At 41.2% G+C, this 21264-nt stretch overlaps 1 protein-coding gene and 1 pseudogene across 5 annotated transcripts in view; one reads left to right on the top strand and one right to left on the bottom strand.

The window, feature by feature from the left end:
* Fancc (FA complementation group C) overlaps positions 1-21264 on the bottom strand; it is a 264880-nt gene that overhangs the window by 49895 nt on the left and 193721 nt on the right. For all 5 annotated transcript variants that reach the window (XM_045143857.1, XM_045143854.1, XM_004656859.2 and 2 more), the window contains exon 7: positions 14947-15111. In XM_045143857.1, the coding sequence (XP_044999792.1) occupies positions 14947-15111 (165 nt within the window). The remainder of the gene's footprint in view (positions 1-14946; positions 15112-21264) is intronic.
* On the top strand, positions 19799-20505 carry LOC105943903 (annotated as a pseudogene).

Raw genomic sequence — 21264 nt, 5'->3', positions numbered from 1 at the left:
GCTGTGGCCCTTCACAGTATGGTCTGTCTGTCTTTCTAATGAGAGAGCGCAAGAGCAAGGGGAGAGGGTGTGCAGAGAAGAGAACTGGATGCCAGGGCCTCCAGTCACTACAGGTAATCTTATCAACAGTCATAGTCTGGTCTTCAAAGGTTAAAAAAGAAGAAGAATAGCAGGGCGTGGTGGCACACACCTTTAATCCCAGCACTCGTGAGGCAGAGGTAGGAGGATCGCCAGGAGTTCAAGGCCACCCTGAGACTACAGAGTTAATTCCAGGTCAGCCTGGACCAGAGTGAGACTCTACCTTGAAAAATAAAACAAACAAACAAAAAGAAGAAGAAAGAAAAAGAAAAGCCCTTTTCTATCCACTGCTTCTGTCAGTCATGATTCTAATCCCTTTGATTTTTCCATACTATTCAAAATAAATAATCTCATAGGTGATGCTCTTCAGTGTCTTCTTTAATGACCAGGAGCGAAGATCTTTTTCACAGTTAAGCGGGCTCCTGGTCTTTGAGACTCTTCTCTTAACACAACCCTCTTTGGGTCCACAACTTTCTTCAGAGTCTCATATGTTGTTGAAGAACTTCCACAGCTGTTCAGGCTCCTTGTGAGACTTAGACTTCGACATGACAGCAATGAAAGGAGAAGCTTCAGCCATGCTTCTTTGGCTACATCCACAGACAGAAAGGAGACAACAAATGAATGTCTCTCTGTTTATATTGTTTGTGTGTGCATTGTATGGTATGTGCATACTATATATGTATAGTATAGGGGTGTGTGTGTGTGTGTGGGTGTGTGTGTGTGTGTGTGTGTGTGTGTGTATGGAGACGCATGTACCCTGTGAGCACATGTGAGAGGTTTGAGGAGAACATCGAGTCTCCTCGCCTCATTGTTCTTCTGCTTTATTCACTTGACTGGATCTGGAGTTGCTGTTTTCAGTCAGACTGGCTGACCAGTGAGTGAGCTAAGCGATTCTCCAATCTCTGTCCCAACAGGACTGGGACCAAACTCATGCTGGCTCAGGCCCTCGCACGCATGCAGCAAGAACTCTTACTGGCTAAGCAACTCCCCAGCTCCAGATTTATTGATTCTGCAGCTCTCATGGGCTTGTGCTTCCTTTCAACTGACCTTAACAAACTCGGGAAAAGCTTAGAAATCAAAAACAGTTTTAAAAAAAGAAAAATAAGCAGATGTATAGTGATGAAAGAAAATGAGGACAATCAAAATGAACTAGGCAAAGGACATGAAAGGCCAAAGTTAAGAAACAGGTATGTTTGGACACTTAAAATAGAATGGGACCTGGGATGAGTCCAGAGTCATATCGTCCAGGCTTAATTACACAGCCTTTCAACCTCAGCTTCATCATTTGTGAAATGAGTGTGGCTGGACGACTGACACAGTAACAAATGGGCAGTGATAGCACAGTGCTACGCACACGGTGGACTTTCAAACCTAATATAACTCTGTTGCTTGAAAGTATTTCTCATTAATAATTGCATGAGTGGCAGCTATGGCCTACTTGATGCAAAGCAGACCAGAAGCATAATATGCAGGCCCAAGCACTGCCTGTAGTTTTATTTCCATTGAAGGCCTTTCTACATCAGCGGTTTGGGGTTTCACTGCCCTTCCTGAGGAAGGGGGTATGAAGGACATATAGCAGTGGCTCTAGGATACCACAGAGATGGCATCTCACACAACAGGGGTGCTTACTGCTATAAATAGGGAAAGCTAGAGCCAGGAAGAAGGCTCTCTAGCATCTGTCCTCTGTGCCACTGCCCCCCACACCGTCACTCCTGGGCCACCACACAAAGGTGGTGTGAAGCTCAGAGGTTGAGTCTATGGAGAGGTGTTGGGAGCTGTTCCCAGCTACATCCCTCATTTTCCTCAGCTGACTCCAGGGCAGAAGGACTAGGAAAGAAGGCTGGAAGACTACCAAGGAGCAGGTAGACAGCAGGGGAGAGGGGTCTCCTCAGCTGCCTGAGGCTCGTTTTGATCTTATACTCTCACCCCAAGCTTCAAGTTTCATGACTTCTGGCAGGGCCCCTCACCCACTTTCCACCTCCCATACCTGCACAGATGCTTGCAGAAAGGAGAAATACAAAGGCAAGAAGAACAGGTCTTGGAAAAGGCCAGCAGTGACACTAGAGCAAGGTGGAGATGTGGAGAGTGAGCCAAAAGTGAGGTCTAAAGGATGATGAAGGAAAGTGAATTCAGCAGAAGGGTAGGAAGAGGATCCAGGCATGGATTAGGGTCTTCTGAAGGGGAGACTATGATGGAAGGGAGGCCAGGAGATAGGTAGCATGGGCTGAAGGTTGTGATAGTTAGAATGTATGGCCTCATCAACTTGGGTGTTTTATTAAAATTGAGCTTACAACATAAGACCCTAGCAAGCAGATCCCTACCACAAGGGGTGAGTCACTGGTAGCAGATCTTGAGTCTAGCCCTAAGGTATGTAGAGAACTCTCTGCTTGGATCTATGAAAGGGAGCCAACTTCTGTTATTGTTGATGTTCCCCTGGACTCTGTAAGCCTGAAATAAACCCCTTTCCTCCCATATGCTGTGTCTGGCTCCATGTTTGTCCAGCAATGAGAAGCTGACTGCAGAGGCCTTGTGTGATTCTGGAAAGTACTGATTTAGGACTGCATGATTGACTCGACCAACAAGGCATTTATTGTAGCCATAACAAAACCAAAGCATTTTCAAGGTACATCCATGCAGGAGGGCAGCAAAGAAAGGATGGTCAATTCCCACCACAGAATAGTTTCCTGTTCAGAAAACAAGCTGGTCCACATCCTCTAAAGGATATCTAAGATTTTTTTTTTAATTTTGTTTATTTTTATTTATTTATGTGAGAGCGACAGACAAACAGAGAGAGAAAGAGGGAAGGGGAGAGAATGGGTGCACCAGGGCCTCCAGCCACTGCAAATGAACTCCAGATGCATGCATCACCTTGTACATCTGGCTTACATGGGTCCTGGTGAATCAAGCCTCGAACTGGGGTCCTTAGGCTTCATAGGCAAGCACTTAACTGGTAAGCCATCAGAGTGGTGTGTATGGCATGATGCTACTTTTGTTTTTGTCTTCTGAAGGAACTGCCCTAAGTGAGAAAATTGCTTTATAGAGATGACAGAATATTTATAAAAATATAACTGATGACCAGCAAGCAGGACTAGAGGATAAGGAGGAGGTAATTAATATTTTCTGTACATACTCCTGGGTTCTACTGTTGGACCTGAGGGCATTTTAAAGAACCAATGAATTTTTATAAGGGAGTGGGAGGGTAGATCTATGGCAGAGTACTTGCTTCACATGAATAAGATCCCAGCATGAAAAAAAAAAAAGAACTAGCTTTTGAGATAATTTATTCTGTTCAACATATGCTTGTGGTAATCAGGTTGCCTTTTACAATATTCACTTGCCCAGTCCATCTATCTTATCTGAACACTGACCAAAACAACAGATAAGGAAAAAAATTGGCTCGCTCAAATTCCTATGTGATAATTAGAGGGAGTTTTTGTACCATAGCTATGTGGCTTACAGTAATCATTAAGCTTTTCCCCTTAAGTATGAGGAATAAGCACCTGGTCAGTGCTTTACAAAGAACACTTTTATAAGCTTTTATCTGCATATATGGACAGCTTAGGAATTAAACCTAGGCCTGCAAGCTTTGTAAGCAAGCACCTTTAACCACTGAACTATCTCTCAAACCCCTTATCTGTTTTTAGTGATTTCTGAGCAAAGCAGTAAAAGCTGAGACAGAACTTTTCCTTCCTGTTGAATACCTTCTGCTCCTAACATTTAAAATTATTCATTTATTTATTTGTCATGCATGTGTGTATGAATGAGTGCATATGTGCCACACATCCACCACTTCGGATCTGGCTTTACACAGCTGAAGAGGGATCAAATTTGTACGGACAGGCTTTGCCAGCAAGTGCCGTTAACTGATGAGCTATACCCAGCCTCTTTCACATTTAAAAAACTGAACTTATTCTTTAAAGCCAGGTGTTGTGGTGCATGCCTTCAATCTCAGTACTTGAGAAGCAGTAGGAGGAGGATCACTGTGAGTTCAATGCCAACCTAGGACTACAGAGTGAATTCAAGTTCAGCATGGGCTATACTGCAAACCCACCTTGAAAAAATAAACAAAAAATTCAGTATATAGAGGTAGTGATTTCCTGGGTTTCTATAGAAAGATATAGTAAGTAGCTGGGTATGGTGGCACAAGCCTTGAATCCCAGCACTCAGGAGGCAGAGGTAGGAGGATCGCCATGAGTTCAAGGCCACCCTGAAACAACATAGTGAATTCCAGTTCAGCCTGGACTAGAATGAGACCCTACCTTGAAAAACAAAAAACAAACAAACAAAAAAGACATAGTAAGTAAAAAAAAAAAAAAAAAAAAATTGGCTTAGGGACTGGGGAAATGGGTAAAGTGCTTGACTCACAACCATGAATACCTGAGTTTGTATTTCCTGCACCAGCATAAAAGCTGGTGGACATCTGTAATCCCCGCACTAGAGAGGCAGACAGGAAGATCTGGCTAGCTAATCTAGCTAAATTGGTGAGCTTCAGGTTGAGCGAGATAACTGTTTCAAAAAGTAAGGTAGGGCTGGAGAGATGGCTTACCAGTTAAGTGCTTGCCTATGAAGCCTAAGGACCCCAGTTCGAGGCTTGATTCACCAGGACCCATGTAAGCCAGATATACAAGGTGGTGCATGCATCTGGAGTTCATTTGCAGTGGCTAGAGGCCCTGGTGCACCCATTCTCTCCCTTTCCCTCTTTCTCTCTCTGTCTGTCGCTCTCACGTAAATAAATAAAAATAAACAAATATTTTTATTTTTAAAAAAGGTAGGCAGCAATGGAAGAAGCCACTGGACATCAACCTCTGCCCTCTATATGCATATGGATGTATACAAATATATACATACACACCTGCATAAACACACAGAGGAAATTGGTCTAACTGCTTGCTAAATAATTTTGGCTCCCCATGTTTTTTATATATAGTAACTAGAATGTAGATTTTAAATCTCTGCAAGAAAGATTCTAGGTGAAAGTACCTTTCTGAGAGATACATTCTAGATTCAAAGGAAATTTAGGCTGTTTTCACTTTTGGTTGGAGAATTGGTTCTATTTTACAGATGGAGGAAAATACTAGGGAGAACAAGATACATCAAGTAGAGAGAGCCAACTGTCTGCCATAAGATGAGCCACCTCTACTTCATCCACCTGGGTTCAGAAGTCATTACAGGGGAAGCAGTGTCCTGAAAACTGTTCTCATGATTAGTCTAAAAACCAATTCCAGGGAGATGGCAACAGACACTGTGGTCACTCAGACCTCATCAAAGCAAGAGATCCAGAGTCTACAGAGAAAGCAACACTAAATCAGATCTCTATCTTGCCTGCCAATGCTCAGGGAGCATTGTGGAAGAGGGGGTAGAAAATTGTTTCCCCTATCCCTACAGGGACTGACTAAGGCCTCTTGGTGCCCACTATGAATAACAATAACCCCATTGAAGACCCTTAGCAGAATTAAAACATGGAAAAGGGCATATACATGTACAACCTTTTTATCGTTTTATTAAAAATCAATAAATTAAATTAATTTAAAAGAAATTTTGGTACAAAGGGGATATGTGGCTTCCTCAGCCAAGGAGGATGCATGTGTGATAGTCCATAGTCCTCCCTCTCCTTCCCATCCCCCTCTTTTTTCATTTCTTTCCCACTCCTCATTATTGCAATGCCTATGTGGCTACCCTTTCATGGTCATAAGACAAGGAATTGAACAGTATGAAAATATGTTGCAGGGTTACATGTATGCAACACCACACATAGCTACAGTTCACCTTTTAAACAAGAAAGCAGCCAAGAATTGTTCAGGGCACCTGAAAAACTCATAAACTTTAGATTTTTTTTTTTTTTTTTTGGAGAACTACTTAATTATAAGGAATTGAGTGTGGCAGGATTTCCACAATATTACCTCATAAAAGTGCATTTATAATACAAAGCAAATCTAAGAACTATCAAACCTGAGAACACCGCATTATTGATTGCATTTGTGTGTGTATATGCCCACTTGTCAAGCAAAGTATGGCACACCAACCATGAGCTGGAATTACCCAAACACAAGCCCACTGGATTTGTAAGGACTGCAGCCAGGACCTGCAGATTGTCCTATGTGACCCACTGAGGCATTTATAAAGGCTACAAAAGAGAAGGAGGAAGAAGGGAGGGAGGGAAGAGGTGGAAGGATGAATGAAGGTCAGGAATCAAGATTAGTGCAAACTGCAGGTAAGAGTTTTAACATCATTCTTTGATCCCTTTCTGTCCTTGGTATCATCTTCCTTCATTTATACAGTCACCTATAATATTTGACATTTAGGAACTTGGCTGCAGGTAAGCCTTTCCTTCTTACTCTATTTTTCTTTTAATTTTTAGAGTTTCCCGCATTCCAAAGGCACATAATGTGGAATAATTTGTGACTCCTTGTGCTAATCCCAGGTAGCTATCAGAGAACATGGTTCATTTAGGTTGTTCTCATTGATTAAAGAATGTTTTCTTTTCTCCTTTCCTTCTTTCTTTTTCTCCTTTCTTTCCCTTCCTCTTCCCCTCCATACTTCCTTCTACCTCTCCCTCATTGTTCTCTCTTCTTCCTTCTTCCCTCCCTTCCCCTCTTTCTTTTCTTTCCTTTCCTTTCGACATGGTCTTGCCATGTTGCCCTGGCTGGCCTGAAACTCATTATGTAGTCCAGGTTGCCTCAAACTCATGGTAACTCCCTTGCCTCTCATTCCCAAATGCCAAGATTACAAACATGCACCACCATACCAGTTCTTACTTATTTTCTTATGAGGCATCTTTGGTATCCATTTAGTTCATTCAGCAATGGGAATTTAGCTTATAGCTGGCTGTAGTTTAGATATCTTTTTATAGGAAAAAAGATACAAGCTTCAGAAAACCTAATACTGTCAAAACCTACACTATCAAAATAATTTGTTTAGAGTGAGACCCTACCTCAAATAAATGAAAAAACGTTGTTATTAAAATGAATAATAAAGGGCTATAGAGATGGCTCAATGATAAGAGCACTTACTGTGCAAGCACAAAGACCTGAGTCCAATTTCTAGCACCCATGCAAAAAGCAGGGCATGGTAACCCCAGTGCTGGTCAGGAGGGGTGGTTGAGACAAGAGGATAACTGAGGCTGCCTTATCAGCCAGTCTAACTGAAACATGGGAAGCTCCAGGTTCAGTGACAAACTCTGCTTCAAGGAAATAATAGTGATAGAGGAAGACACCTTACATCTTCCTCTGACCTTCTCACATGTATCCACACATACATGCATACACTACACACACACATATTACACACATGCACACCAAAAATTGAAATTAATAATAATAATAATAATGGCATCATGTTGACAGTTGGTCAATGTTTCCTCTAGGTGCCAGCACTGTACTCAGCATATTATAGGAATTGGAATCATTTAAATCTTGGGTTGAAATACATCCCAACTTGCCTAGGAAAATCACATGATTATAAATGAATAGGAACCCCTTTGACAGTAAGAAGTGTTGTGGTCTGGATTATGTTGGCAGGCCATCCTACTTAACACAGCCACCCATGAAGTCATCCAGTTAGCCCTACCACACTGAGCTGTTTTTACTGACAGAGCACATTCTCAGACCAATGGTGTAGAGATATTTTTTCTCCTATGCCAACTAATGTCCCATCTTTCCAAATACCTACTTGATGTCCAATGATTTGATCTGATTCTGACACCAACTACCCAGTTAGTATAAGCTCACAGGTTAGGGATTCAGTCCTACAAAGGCTCTATTTCAGATACAAGTGTAAAACTGAGTCTCCTCATTTAAAAATGGAGGTACCAGGCTGGAGAGATGGCTTAGTGGCTAAGGCACTTGCCTGAGAAGCCTAAGGACTCAGGTTTGACTACCTAAGACCCATGCAAGACAGATGCACAAGGTGGCACATGCATCTGAAGTTCATTTGCAGTGGTTAGAAGTGCTGGCATGCCTATTCTGTCTCTGTACCCCCTTTCAAATAAATTTTAAAAAAATTAAAAATAGATGTACCATCCCCTCTGCAGGTTTGACAATGTGCTAGCACAGCTCACTAGAGCTAGAAAGCTCTTTACTTACTGTTACAGTTTATTTAACACAAGAATGGCCAAATGGAAGAGATATATAGGGCAAGGTGTGGGTGGGGCTTAGGGCTTCTACTTTCTTTTCAGGTGCACAGCTTCTCAACGCCTACATGTGGTCACCAACCCAGATGCTAAGACCCATGCTTTAGCAAATTCATCACTGACCACTGGTGATTAAGTCTAATTCTGGAGGTTAAGGGGCAGGCTGCAAGTTCTAACCCTTAATTCACATTGGTTAGTTCCTCTGGCTACCAGCCCCCATCCTGAAGCTCTCTGGGAGCCCACCAAAACTCACCCCTATATCGAAACTTGAAGTATGGCTGGAAGGGGTTTGGCATTACACAATTCTTCTCTCACCTTGACCACTCAGGAAATTCCAAACATTTTAGAAGCTTGGACAAAGACCAAATGTGTATTTGTTCCTGTGTCACACCACCATATTCAGACATTTATTTCATCTTTCATTTGTTCACTGATTCCTTCCTTTTAGCTAGGAAGAAGCAGCTGAGCTTACAGTCCAGTGTTTTTGAAGCACTAGGTATGGACTTAGCTCAGAGGACCATGTCTGGCTGAATAACTTATACTCCGTAGACTTAGGAAAGAACCTCAGTGCCACCACCCCCACCCCGACTCAGGGATGATTTCCAACAATCTGCAGCTTGCAGGTGCACCCCCAGAGACAAACATAAAGAGTTGTTTTGATAATGAGCCCCAGAAATTAGAAAGTTCCTCTAGGTTATCTAAGCCACAAAGGGGAACCAGCAAGAACTGTTTAAAGGAAGTAAGCCAAGACCAAAGACACTCAGCCAATTATAAAATAGACAGAATTCCCCTGTTGTGTTGTGGTAAGCAAACACAGAGCAAGGCACATTGGTGGTTTCCAAAAATCATACTGTTCATGGAGAATTATTCAACGGCTTGAAGGGGTGCAGGATGTGGGGTGAAAGTTCATATCAGCTGGCTGAGTCAGCCTCCCTGTGTCAGTATGTGGTGGATACATCTCCACGAGAAAGGCCTGGAGAGACTCCAGCTGCCACAGTGCTGGAGATCTGGCAGAGCTAGAGCTGCTGAACTTGAACATGCTGAAGACCACCCAGCACTTCTGGGCAGTCCGTCCCCTATGGATTTTTAGACTCAAATTTCAAAACCAAGTCAATTTTATAAGTCATTGAGGGAGAACATGCTATCACAAGAGTGAGGGTGGCTGGGCAGGCCTGCTTGCGGGGCTCTGCCGTAGGCTTTCTTCCAAGCCCGCAGGTAGCATGAGGTTCCTGGGCTTTGGGTACACTGCCTGTTGGCCAGTAAAGCCATTTGAGGGCTGCACAAAGGATGCCAAAACGCATTCTGCTTTGATTTCCCTTTAACGCAATGCTTGTTGAAAAAGAAACACTGGATATCAAGGCTGTTTCCTTTTGCAGATATATTCCTGTGCATCAGAAATGGAGCCACCATGGTGACAAAATGTCTTATACTTCACAGGAAATATGCTGCAAAATTGCTGTGGTGTGTGGACTCAGCTACATGGCAACTGACTGTTATTCATTATCTTCCATGAGTAACAAAGACAACTGATCAGATTTCTCAACTCATATTTACTAATTCTGACAGAGGGCTTAAGAAAAGTAGAAATATCTGGCTGTACAATTTTCTAAATTTTTAAGTTTGTTTTTATTTGTTAGAGGGAGAGAGAAAGAGACAGAATGGGCATGCCAGGGCTTTCAACCTCTGCAAAGAAATCGAGACACATGTGCCACCTTGTGCATCTGGCTTATGTGGGTCCTGGAGAATTGAACTTGGGTTCTTTGGCTTTGCAGGCAAACACCTTAACTACTAAGCCATCTCTCCAGCCCTGGCTGCTCACTTTTTAACAATGAAAATTATATTGTGACTTTTTTTGTTTTGTTGAGAAATGGCCTTATTAGGGAGTCCAGGCTGGCCTTGAACTCAAGACAATACTCCTATCTCAGTCTTCTGAATGTTAGGATAATAGGCATGAACCACGTCAGGTTCATTCTGAAAACACCAAATGACTTAGCCTTCTCTTACATTCTAAGCTTTACTTTTATCAAAATCCTGGGTTATAAGGCTTCATAGAAAATGTAATTCAAGTATGTGTATAAAGTATAAGAATTATATATGGAAAGTGAAAATAGTCTACTAGGAATAAACTAGCTCCTCTGGACTAGTGGTAAGAACGATGTATTTTGAATGTATTCATTTGCCAAATTCAATACTACAAAATTCTATTTGAACATAGAGAAGACCCACTTCTGAGAGCCAAAAAATTTTTAAAGTACAGCAAAATGTTGAGAATAGTGTGGGCAATGTATCAAATGTTCCTTTAAAATCACAAAAGTAAAGCTTAACAAAGGGAAGATGTATTCTTAGATTGGAAAGAAAGCCTTAACATCAAAAGATACTGTTTTCTCTTTGCTAATGTATGTACCCACAGGAGTCCTCCTTTAGAGATCATGAGGTGTTGACAGAGACCAGATAAACTATTTTCAAAGTTTATTTGTATGATAAAGCAAGCAATACACATAAATACATGAATATACATAAACTTATAAAAGCATGCATACAACTTCCTCCCCAATCACTAAACTAAAATAAGAAGTAAAGTGAGCTCCATTTTATATTAAACATACTGTATTCTACCACTAGAACAAAATTTACCCAGGCATGAAATTACAACAGACCAAAGAACCAGGATAGAAAATAGTAAGCAGGCCTTACTCCATAAATAAACTGAATATATGGCTATGGGAGCTTCTCAAAATCTACGAAAGGAAGGGACTTGTGCCTCTTATTATTTTCAAGGTGGCTGAAATGCTCTATCAAATGAGAGTGGGTCAAAACAACCATATTATTTCAATAAATAATTTGTAAGACCAGCCTACTGATTGAAAGAGACATGAAGACACCAGTGAACATGTGGCCTTTGAACTCTGATTCTAATGAACAGACTAAAAGAAAACTTGTGAGGTAGGAAAACTCAATTCCTGACTTGAATATGAGGTGGTTAAAAGGAACTAATATCAATGCTTGAGTATACTGGTTAGGTATTATAGTTGTTTCGAGAAACTCAGTATTGCAAGGAAGGGCCTATATAAGTAACAATTCCTTAGCTTCTCTCCAAAAGCATTTAAATAACAAAACTAGGAGGAAATACACAATATTAACAAAATACTTTCAACAAAATTTAAGGCTCATAAGTAGTAAATATTTCAAATAACATCAATGATTTTCATGCAATATATATTCCTATATCAAATTATCAACTAAATAAATAACTAAATAACTAACTAAATAAATTTTTTAAAATTCACATGAAGAAAGAAAGACTGTTTCAAGCACTGCAGAAAAAGGGACTACTAGCAATAATTCTCAATGTGCAGTTCACAAGAACCCAATGGGAGAGGACAGGGCAGCCATGTCCCATTCTGGGACTCTGTGCAGTAACTAGTATTTTCACAAAAATGTGAAGACGGTATTTACCCTTTCTTCTCATACTCATAATTGGCCCTGGATGCCTGTCTGTCTCTCTCTCTCTTTCTCTGTGGTAGTACTGAAGTGAACCTCACATAAGCTGAGATAAGTACTCTATACCACTGAGCTACACCACACCACAGCCTTCACACTCATAAACATATAGTGGAATCATGCAGACATTCAATGATGTAATTTCTCTGACACACAGAAGAATACATTCTTGTATATTTTCATGTTCTCAAAAAAATTCAAAAGGTAAGAATGTTTAGGATATAAGGCTGTAGATTTCCAGAGAGTCACTTGAAGTTTATTCTCTTTCTTCTACTATCCTTTACTATCTTCGGGTATGAGTATCTGATATAAATTCTGTATTCCCAGTAGCATCAAAATTATTTAAAAACTGATATTTTTCCCTTTCTATACATGTAAATAACAAAAAACAAGTATTTTTTTTGCAGTAACCATGTTTGAAAACTTTTTTAGATTTTAAATTTTTATCTCAATTACTTTTAGACAATTTTACATATTAATATATTTTACATAAAATGTTATATATATATATATATGTACAGTATAGATTTTAAGTGTTTATTTTAAAGCATAGCTTATATCATTTTAGAATTTACCAATACTTTGGGCTGCAGAGATAACTCAGTGGTTAAGACACTTACCTGCAAAGCCTAAGGACCCAGGTTCAATTCCTCATGACCCATATAAGCCAGATGCACAAGGTGGCACATGCATGTAGAGTTTATTTGCAGTGGCTAGAGGTCTTGCCAAACCCATTATCTCTCTTTTTTAAATTTTTTTTATTTTGAGAGAAAGAGAGAGAGAGAGACAATTGGTGCACCAGGGCCTCATCCACTGTAACTGAACTCCAGAAGCTTGTGCCACCTAGTGGGCATATGTGACTTGGTGCTTCCTTCACCTTACCTGTGTCTGGTTTACATGGGATGTGGACAGACTGAACATGGGTCTTTAGGCTTCATAGGCAAGTGCCTTAACCACTAAACAATCTCTCCAGCCCCCATTCTCTCTCTCTCTCTCTCTTCTGGTTTTTTGAGGTAGGGTCTCACTCTGTTTCAGGCTGACCTGGAACTAACTACGTAGTCTCAGGGTGGCCTCTAACTCACAGTGATCCTCCTACCTCTGCCTCCTGAGTCCTGGGATTAAAGGCCTGCACCGCCATGCCCGGTTTCCATTCTCTCTCTTTACCTTCCTTTTTCTCTCTCTTTTTCTCTCTCTCTCAGATAAATAATACTTTTTTAAATAATTTACCAGTATTTCATTCAAAGACAAAAATTTATACAGTTTATTTTGTCAAATTTAAGAACGGATTGCTGACCTTACAGAGGAGGAATAAAAGACTTACTCTTTCACCCCACAGTTGTTTAATCAGGGAAACAGAAGCCACTAGATGAAAGGCTCTCTGACTCAAGAGCAAAGATATCACCCCAGAGGATGGGCTCAGCTGTAAACACAATCAAAGCCAAAAGGAAAGCTGTCTTTCCAGGGCTATATACATGGTAGCAATTTATTTTTGGGGGGTCTTAGGCAACAAAATATTTCCAATACTGTCATGGTGCAAGTTAATGGCAGCTTTCATTTGAGACCAGTCATTAAGAATGTAAACCAAATGAACTGAGTGAGTTAAAAGAAGGTATGACCCATTAATAACTCCCTGAACCAAAAAATATCCAGAGCTGGCTGTACTCGCTAGAAGCTCTTTTGTGTGGTGTCAGCTCTAGTCAGCCACAGGAGATCTCTTCTGTGAATCCTGGCCACAACCACATGTGGGCATAAAATGTATTGTTGAATAACTATTTAGAAGTTTATGGTTTTGCCCAGAACAACTGTGCTGACAGTGTAAAAACAGTCATGGGCAAACTATTGTGCCTTGGCATGCCCAGGGATGGCCATCACTGTCCTTACCACTACAACCTGACAGGAAAAGTTGGTGTATTCTCACAAGAATATTTGAATATGTAGTATAAAATAATGATTTTTGTACTCTATATTTCATGGATGTGTATTTGTGAATGGTATGCACAGGTATATCTATGTACATTTGTATGCACATAGGTGCATATGTGTGCATGTGGAGGCCACAGGTTGATGTTGGGTGCCTTTCTCTATCAATTTTCCACTTTATTTATCCCATGTGCAGTGTTCCTGGATGTATATATGCATGTTTGTATATGTGTGAGTACATGAATGTGTGGGTGTGCATGTAGAGGCCAGAGGTCAATGTTGGTTATTTTGCTCTCCTTATTTTTTGAGATAGAGTTTTGCACTGGAACCAGAGCTCAGCCATTTAGTAAGACTAGTTGGCCAGCAAGTCTCACTGATCCTCCTGTTTCTATTCCCCTTAAATGTTCATTTAACCCACTGAACCATCTCCCCAGTCCCTCCCCACCTTATTTTTAGGAGACAGGGTCTCTCTCACTGAACCCAGATCTCACTACTGCTCATAAGACTGGCCTGCATCGCCATACCCACATATTTATGTGGGTGCTAGAGAACTCTCAGGGCAAATGTTCCATAATTGAACTACCAGCTCAATAAACATTTTTAAATTTCAATGTTACTTTCATGAAAGAAAAATATTGATAATATAGCCCACATAAATTTTGCATGTGTATGTGTATAGTATGGATGCATGTATGCATGTTCATATGTGTGTACAGGAACACATTTGTGTACATGTCCATATAAGCCAGAGGTTGATGTTGGATATCTTCTTTTATCACTTCTCCACCTCTTTTTTTTTTTTTTTTTGTAGTGCTAGGGATTGAACCCAGGACCTTGTACATACTAGGCAAATGCTCTATTACTAAGCTATATGTCCAACCCCCTCTACTCTATTTTTATGAAACAGTGTCTCTCACTGAACTACCACACCCAGCACTTTAGGAAAGTGCTGAGGATCTAATCACAAATCTTCACACTTATCTGGCAGTACTTTATCCACAAGCCATCTCGTTTGCCCTCTTCAATACTTTTAAGAGCATAAAAAGTTACTGAGAATAAAACCTTCTCATATATTTTCCTTTTTTTGTTGTTTTGTTTTGGGGGGATTTTTGTTCGTTTTGTTTTATTTTGCTTTGTTTTTAAGGTACAGCCTCGTTCTAGCCCAGGCTGACCTGAAATTCACTCTGTAGTCCCAGGCTGGCCTTGAACTCATAGCAATCCTCCTACCTCTGCCTCCCAAGTTCTGGGATTAAAAACGTGCACCACCATGCCCAGCTGCCATGTCAAAATGAATGACAGAATAAACAGACATCACTTACAGCAAGCAGGCTTCATTGACGGCTTCAAAGAACTCAGGCCACAGGACTTCTTGAGGTTCATGTCCATGATAGGTAAGCAGAGCCTCCACTACGGGTTTAAAATCAGGCAGAGTAACAAGTGGAATACAAATTCGTGACAGGGATGCCACTCTTTCAGGAGCCATTCTATGGGAAAAATAAGAAACAGTTACCAAAACTTGAAAGCCATGTGTAACACACTTAAAATCTGCATGTTGAAAAGGTTAATGGCAGATCACTTTACTGACCTGACATAGAACTTTCCCAATACCTTCACCAGCTCTTCTCTTTAATTAACTCTCCAGGAAGAAATATGTTAGCTGTGATTCCCATTTCAGTAGTACTCACTAGCAGGACTTTATTTGTATAACTATCTACAGATATCTCCAACTCACCATGCCCCACACAGAGCTCCTGAATCCCTTTCCTTGAGCACTCTATCAGAAGCTGGCCCTGGTCCTCCCTTCCTCTCACACTTGTCTGATACCAGTCATGTCAATTCCCAGGCCACTTCTCAACACCTCTCTAGCTACCCTCCTAGTTCTGGATGTCACATGCAACTGCAGATGAGGTTTCTGGACTGTCTTCTGCTTCTTTCCTGACTCCTGCTTCTTATCTTTTATTTATTTTTTTATTTTTTATTTATGTATTTGAGAGTGACAGACACAGAGAGAAAGACAGATAGAGGGAGAGAGAATGGGCGTGCCAGGGCTTCCAGCCTCTGCAAACGAACTCCAGACGCATGAGCCCCCTTGTGCATCTGGCTAACGTGGGACCTGGGGAACCGAGCCTCGAACCGGGGTCCTTAGGCTTCACAGGCAAGCGCTTAACCGCTAAGCCATCTCTCCAGCCCCTGCTTCTTATCTTAAGAACAATCCTTTAGCCTTCAGATCATGTCAATGCTTGATGACAACCTTTTGCTTTGGCGGGGAGGGGGGGCTTTGTTTTTTCTTCAAATTAGTGTCTCACACTAACCCAGGCTGACCTGGAACTTATTCTGTACTCCCAAGCTAGACTTGAACTCGTGGCAATCTTCCTACCTCCGCCTCCCATGTACTGTGAGTATGCCACTACACCCAGCCTCTGATGACAGTTTTGCAATGGCATCCAACCTTGGGCAGAGAACAAGCAAAGTCTTTCCATGCTGGGATGCCTGGTTTCTCTTTCTTTTAAAAAACTTTATTTATTTGTTTGTTTGTAAGCAGAAAGAGATGGAGAAAGAGAATAGGTATACCAGGGCCTCTTGTTACTGCAAACAAATTCCAAATGTATGCACCATTTTGTACATCAGGTTTAATGCGGGTATGGGGAATCGAATTCAGGCCATCAGGCTTTGCAAGCAAGTGCCTTTGAATGCTGAGATGGCCATCTCTCCAGCCTGGTTTCTCTTTCTACTGACCTTCATTCATTCTGCCTCCAGCTTGTCCAATGCATCATGCCTCTGTCCCTATTGCCTGTAACATGTGGCTAGGTCACTCATTTCCTGAAGTATTCTTTAACCAATCCCCTGTCAATGTCCATTGTGCGTAGCAATTTAGATGAACTAAGAACTTAGAACAGTCTCAGCACTCAGTTGTACTAGCTATATTTCAAGAAGCCACCAGCTACATGAGGATGGTGGCCATTATTCTGGAGAGTAAAAGTTACAGGATGTCTTTTGTGCTGACAGCACCACTGTAAGCAGAGCTGCAAGAGCATTCCCCACATCTGTTTTCTTCTTGGTGTTTCCCACTAGCTGACCAGCCATGCCAGTGCTCTGCATTACTCAGAGTCTGGGTCCTCTGGTTTGCATGAAAGTACTCAGGGATAACTCCTTACACACAATGAATGCTCAAGAAGTAGCTGTTACATGAATGTCTGAAGATTAATAAAATCAAAAGCTGTGTATATGTTATCAAATCCTTGCCCAGATTTTTTTTCATATACAAAAAGGAAATTTAATCTTGTGTTTGAAAGCACAAATGCACTACCATAGACAGCAAACAGGTGTCCATTGTTTTAAAATTGCTATTTAGTATTAAAAATATGTATGTTCTGTAATTCAATAATGCCACCCTACTGACAGGCAATATTATTCTAATGTTCCTTACCACACACAGGCTTGCAGCCCACATCACCACACTCTCATGTGTGCATTCTACATAGTAAACTGCATTCTCAAACAATGTACTAATTTACTTTTACATTTTTTTAAAGTTTTTTTAATTTATTTATTTGAGAGCTATAGACAGAGAGAGAAAGAGGCAGATAGAGAATGGGCACACCAGGGCCTCTAGCCACTGTAAATGAACTCCAGGTGCATGTGCCCCCTTGTGCATCTGGCTAATGTAGGTCCTGGGGAATCGAGCCTCGAACCGGGGTTGTTAGGCTTCACAGGCAAGCGCTTAACCACTAAGCCATCTCTCCAGCCCCTATTTTATATTTTAATGAGTGGTATTATTTATCCATTTTTATTTCTTACAGATTTGGTAGACAAATCTACTTTAATTTGCTGGTGACTTGTGAGACTACTCACTTTCATCTCCCCTTTAGGGATTTTAGGTAGTGTATATTTGTTTCATGCAACAAATAAGCACTGATCAATACAGTATCTGGGGTCCTGTTCAAATGTCTACGATATGGAAGCAGAGATACCCAGGGCCGAAAAGGAAAAGAAGTGATAAAATGTCAAATAATGGGGCCATGCTGAAGAAAGGGACAATATGGTGAAGAAGGGTCGGGAACTTTCCCAGGTTACTGTTGTCTGAACAAATCATGAACTTAACTAGAAAGAAACACTGTAAGTGGATTAAAAGCAGATGTAAAGGCCCTAAGTATCTAAATACGACTGTGAAGCAATACAAAGACCATTAAAGAGCCATGCATCATTCTTACTTTTCTTGAATTTATAGACACAACCACATTAAATGATAACATAATCCTTCAAAATTTATGAGAACACAAAAGGCATTCCCACCCTCAGTTTTTGACCTCCAGAGGTGGGCACTGTTGATTCTCACTACTTTTTAGATACTCAACACTGGTTCAGCACAGACAAGAGCACCAGTAGAACAACTACAAGATCACACCAAGAGGACAGAAGTCATGGGCGATGTTGGCATGACTATAAGTAAGCAGGCACAAACATTCTGCACAACTGGCAGCACCCTGCAATCAACTCTGCTTTTAGGCTAGGGAAACTTGAAAAGTAGTGTTTGCAAAGGGTGGCTTTAGTTTGCTATTTGTGAAAACATGAATAAACAAACTGGTTTATTTGCAGAATGGAATGGATAGGGCAGTTAAAATGAAATGAGCAAGGCTTACAGTATCTAGGTACAAAAAGCTCAAAAATTATAACAAAGAAAGCAAGTTGCAAAAAGACATATCCACATTACATCATTACTTATATAAAGTTTTAAAACATTACAACAACACATATGAAGTAAAAGGAAAATATAACTTGAAGAATCTACATCAACTTTGTGAGGGCTACTCCTGTGGAGATGTGAGAAAGAGATGCCTCCAGCCATTGCTGAAACACTTAATTGAGAAAGCGATGCAAAGTATTAATATTAGCACTGTAAAATTTTAGCAGTGGGTACATAGATTTTTCTATATAAGCATTTTATGATTAAACCTTAGAAAAATGAAAATTAAGGCTGGGAAGATTGTTCAGTGGTGTTAAAGGCACTTGCTTGCAAAGTCTGCCACCTGGGATTTTAGTTCCCAGTAACCCATGTAAAGCCAGATGCACAAAGTGGTACCTTCATCTGGAGTTTGCAGTGGCAAGAGGTGTCAGTACATCCATACTCATTCACCTCCCCTCAGCAAATAAATGAAAATATTTTTAAAAAATGAAAATCCAATGTTACTTAGTACTAAAAATGAAAAATAATTTTCATAATAGTAAAGGAGTTATTACCTATTTGAGGCTGTTTCCAAAACAGCAAAAGTAGCTTAAGAAAAAGTATTTGCCTTTAATTGGCATTATTCTCCCCTTGAAATATTTCACCTTATTTATATTCTTTTGCATGTTTTTTGAAAAACATTTTATTTATTTATTTGCAAGGGAAAGGGGGAGAGAGAGAGTAAATATGGGTGTGTCAGGGCCTCCAGTCACTGCAAGGAAACTCCATATGCATGCACCACTTGGTGCATCTGGCTTTACATGAGTACTGGGGAATCAAACGTGGGTCCTTAAGATTTGCAGGCAAGCACCGTGACTACTGAGCCATCTCTCCAGTCCCTTGCGTATGAACTTTTGATAATGGTCTCTGTAGAATTATTTGTGCATTCCATTTTATCACTCAGAGACACTGAACTATTTATCTCTCAGATATATTGAAAAATCTGTTTCTGATCATTGTAGTAAAATAAACTAAAACTCAAAGTCAAAACACATCATTAGTAAACATGAAATGATTATGCAAATAGGCAGCAAAAAGATTAGCTGAAATCAATGGTACTATGCAAACTTGACCAAAAATGTCAGGAGGACTTCCTCCTCTGGTCCTACACTTTGCTTCACATGTACTCTGATAGAAGATGATACTTTGGGAGTGCATGTCAAGAAGCAGTAGCAAACAGAAGGAGGGATCTTTATAGTTAATTCTGACCATGTCAAAATCAAAGAGAGGCTGGAATGTATAGCTGAAGGAGTAACTCTGAGCCCAAACACATTTCTGAACTATTGCCTTCCCCATCCAGGGATAATGGGATCAAGTAACAGTTTGCCCCTGCAAGTTAAATTACTAGATGACTCTCCACTTAAACAATCTGTTCTTGCCCTGTGGGTTAAATTCCTGGAGAGGAAAATACAGGATTTGGGTACTATGTACACTACTGAACAACCAACATGCAAACTCTTCTGACTGCTATGAGGTGAGTTTGCTGGACAAGAGCTGAAGCAACTTCTGTTTGTGCCACATTACACTTCATAATTGCAATAATTCCTACTTTTGTAACAGGGGCTTGTTTTTCAAAAACAATATGAAGGCGGCCAAGCCTGCCTAGGCTCCGGGCCCTATGCCATGGGGAGGATGGTGCTGAGTGGATCCAGAAGGAATTGAGTGACCTGCAGAGGGATCCTCCTGCCCAATGTTCAGCAGGACCTGTGGGTAATGACTTGTTCCACTGACAGGCCACCATCATGGGCACGAGTGACAGTCCTTACCAAGAAGGTGTTTTTTTTCCTGACCATCCACTTTCCTATAGATTATCCTTTCAAACCCCCAAAGGTTTCTTTCACTACCAAAATCTACCATCCCAATATCAACAGAAATGGCAGCATCTGCCTGGACATCCTGCAGTCACAGTGGTCCGCAGCACTGACTGTGTCCAAAGTTCTTTTGTCCATCTGCTCTCTGCTGTGTGACTCCACCCCTGATGACCCACTGGTGCCAGAAATAGCCCACACCTACAAGGCTGACAGAGATAAGTACATGTCCTCTTTGAGTTGCCTTTGTGTCCAGCTGCCCAGGTTCCCACGGACATCTTCCCGCCCAAGTCCAGCCTGTGTACAACAGGCTAGCAAGAGAATGGACGCAGAAATATGCTATGTGAGTGCCTCCAAGGTTCCACGGGAGACATTTCCCAAGAGCTCACCAGGCAGAGGTCCTCCTGTGGCGTTCTGAGCTGTTGATTGAGCCTGCAGAGAATCCTCTGCTCTTCACATGCTGTCAGCCACACACTTCCTCTGGTCTCAGCCTGTTGGTGCCACTTGGCCATTGTGGCTTTGACAACACCACATCTTTGATGCCAAAACAACAGCCATTATTACGATCTTCAGCCTTCCTAGTATGCTGGAACTGGTCTGTCTACCCCAGCTCATTGTTAGGATCTTCATCCTTCCTGGTACGCTGGAGCTGGTCTGTCTACCCCAGCTCACCTGCTTATTTCTGTGGGACCAGGCCCTGCACATCTTGTTCCCTTGTCCTTAAAGAATGCCACACTCACAGTGGCACCATACATGGTCCCAGCCTGGCCATCACCATGTGCCCTTTGCCTTTTGAACTCAGTGACATCTTGGGGGCCCATTGCATAGCAGGTTTGCCTCTTACCCTGTCTGCCACAGTACCATGTCCTAAGGAGTCTTGAGTGCATTCTGGAGGCTTCTGGGAATTGGCACAATATCACTGGAAAGTGCTTCTACTGTCTCCTGCTGTCTTCCTCTGCACTGGTACGTGCTGCCTTTTTCTCCTTACACCAAACAGCAGCAAATGGAGAATTTCAGGATATCAAGCATATAGCACCCCATGAGAGATGACTTTTAGAAGCAAGGGCAAATTAAGAAACATGGAGAGACTTGTGTTATGCTTTTCT

The sequence above is a fragment of the Jaculus jaculus genome, chromosome 2, assembly GCF_020740685.1.
Source record: "Jaculus jaculus isolate mJacJac1 chromosome 2, mJacJac1.mat.Y.cur, whole genome shotgun sequence".
Classification (NCBI taxonomy): Eukaryota; Metazoa; Chordata; class Mammalia; order Rodentia; family Dipodidae; genus Jaculus; species Jaculus jaculus.
Note: the sequence above shows the minus strand (reverse complement) of the source record. Positions and strands in the feature narration are given on the sequence as shown.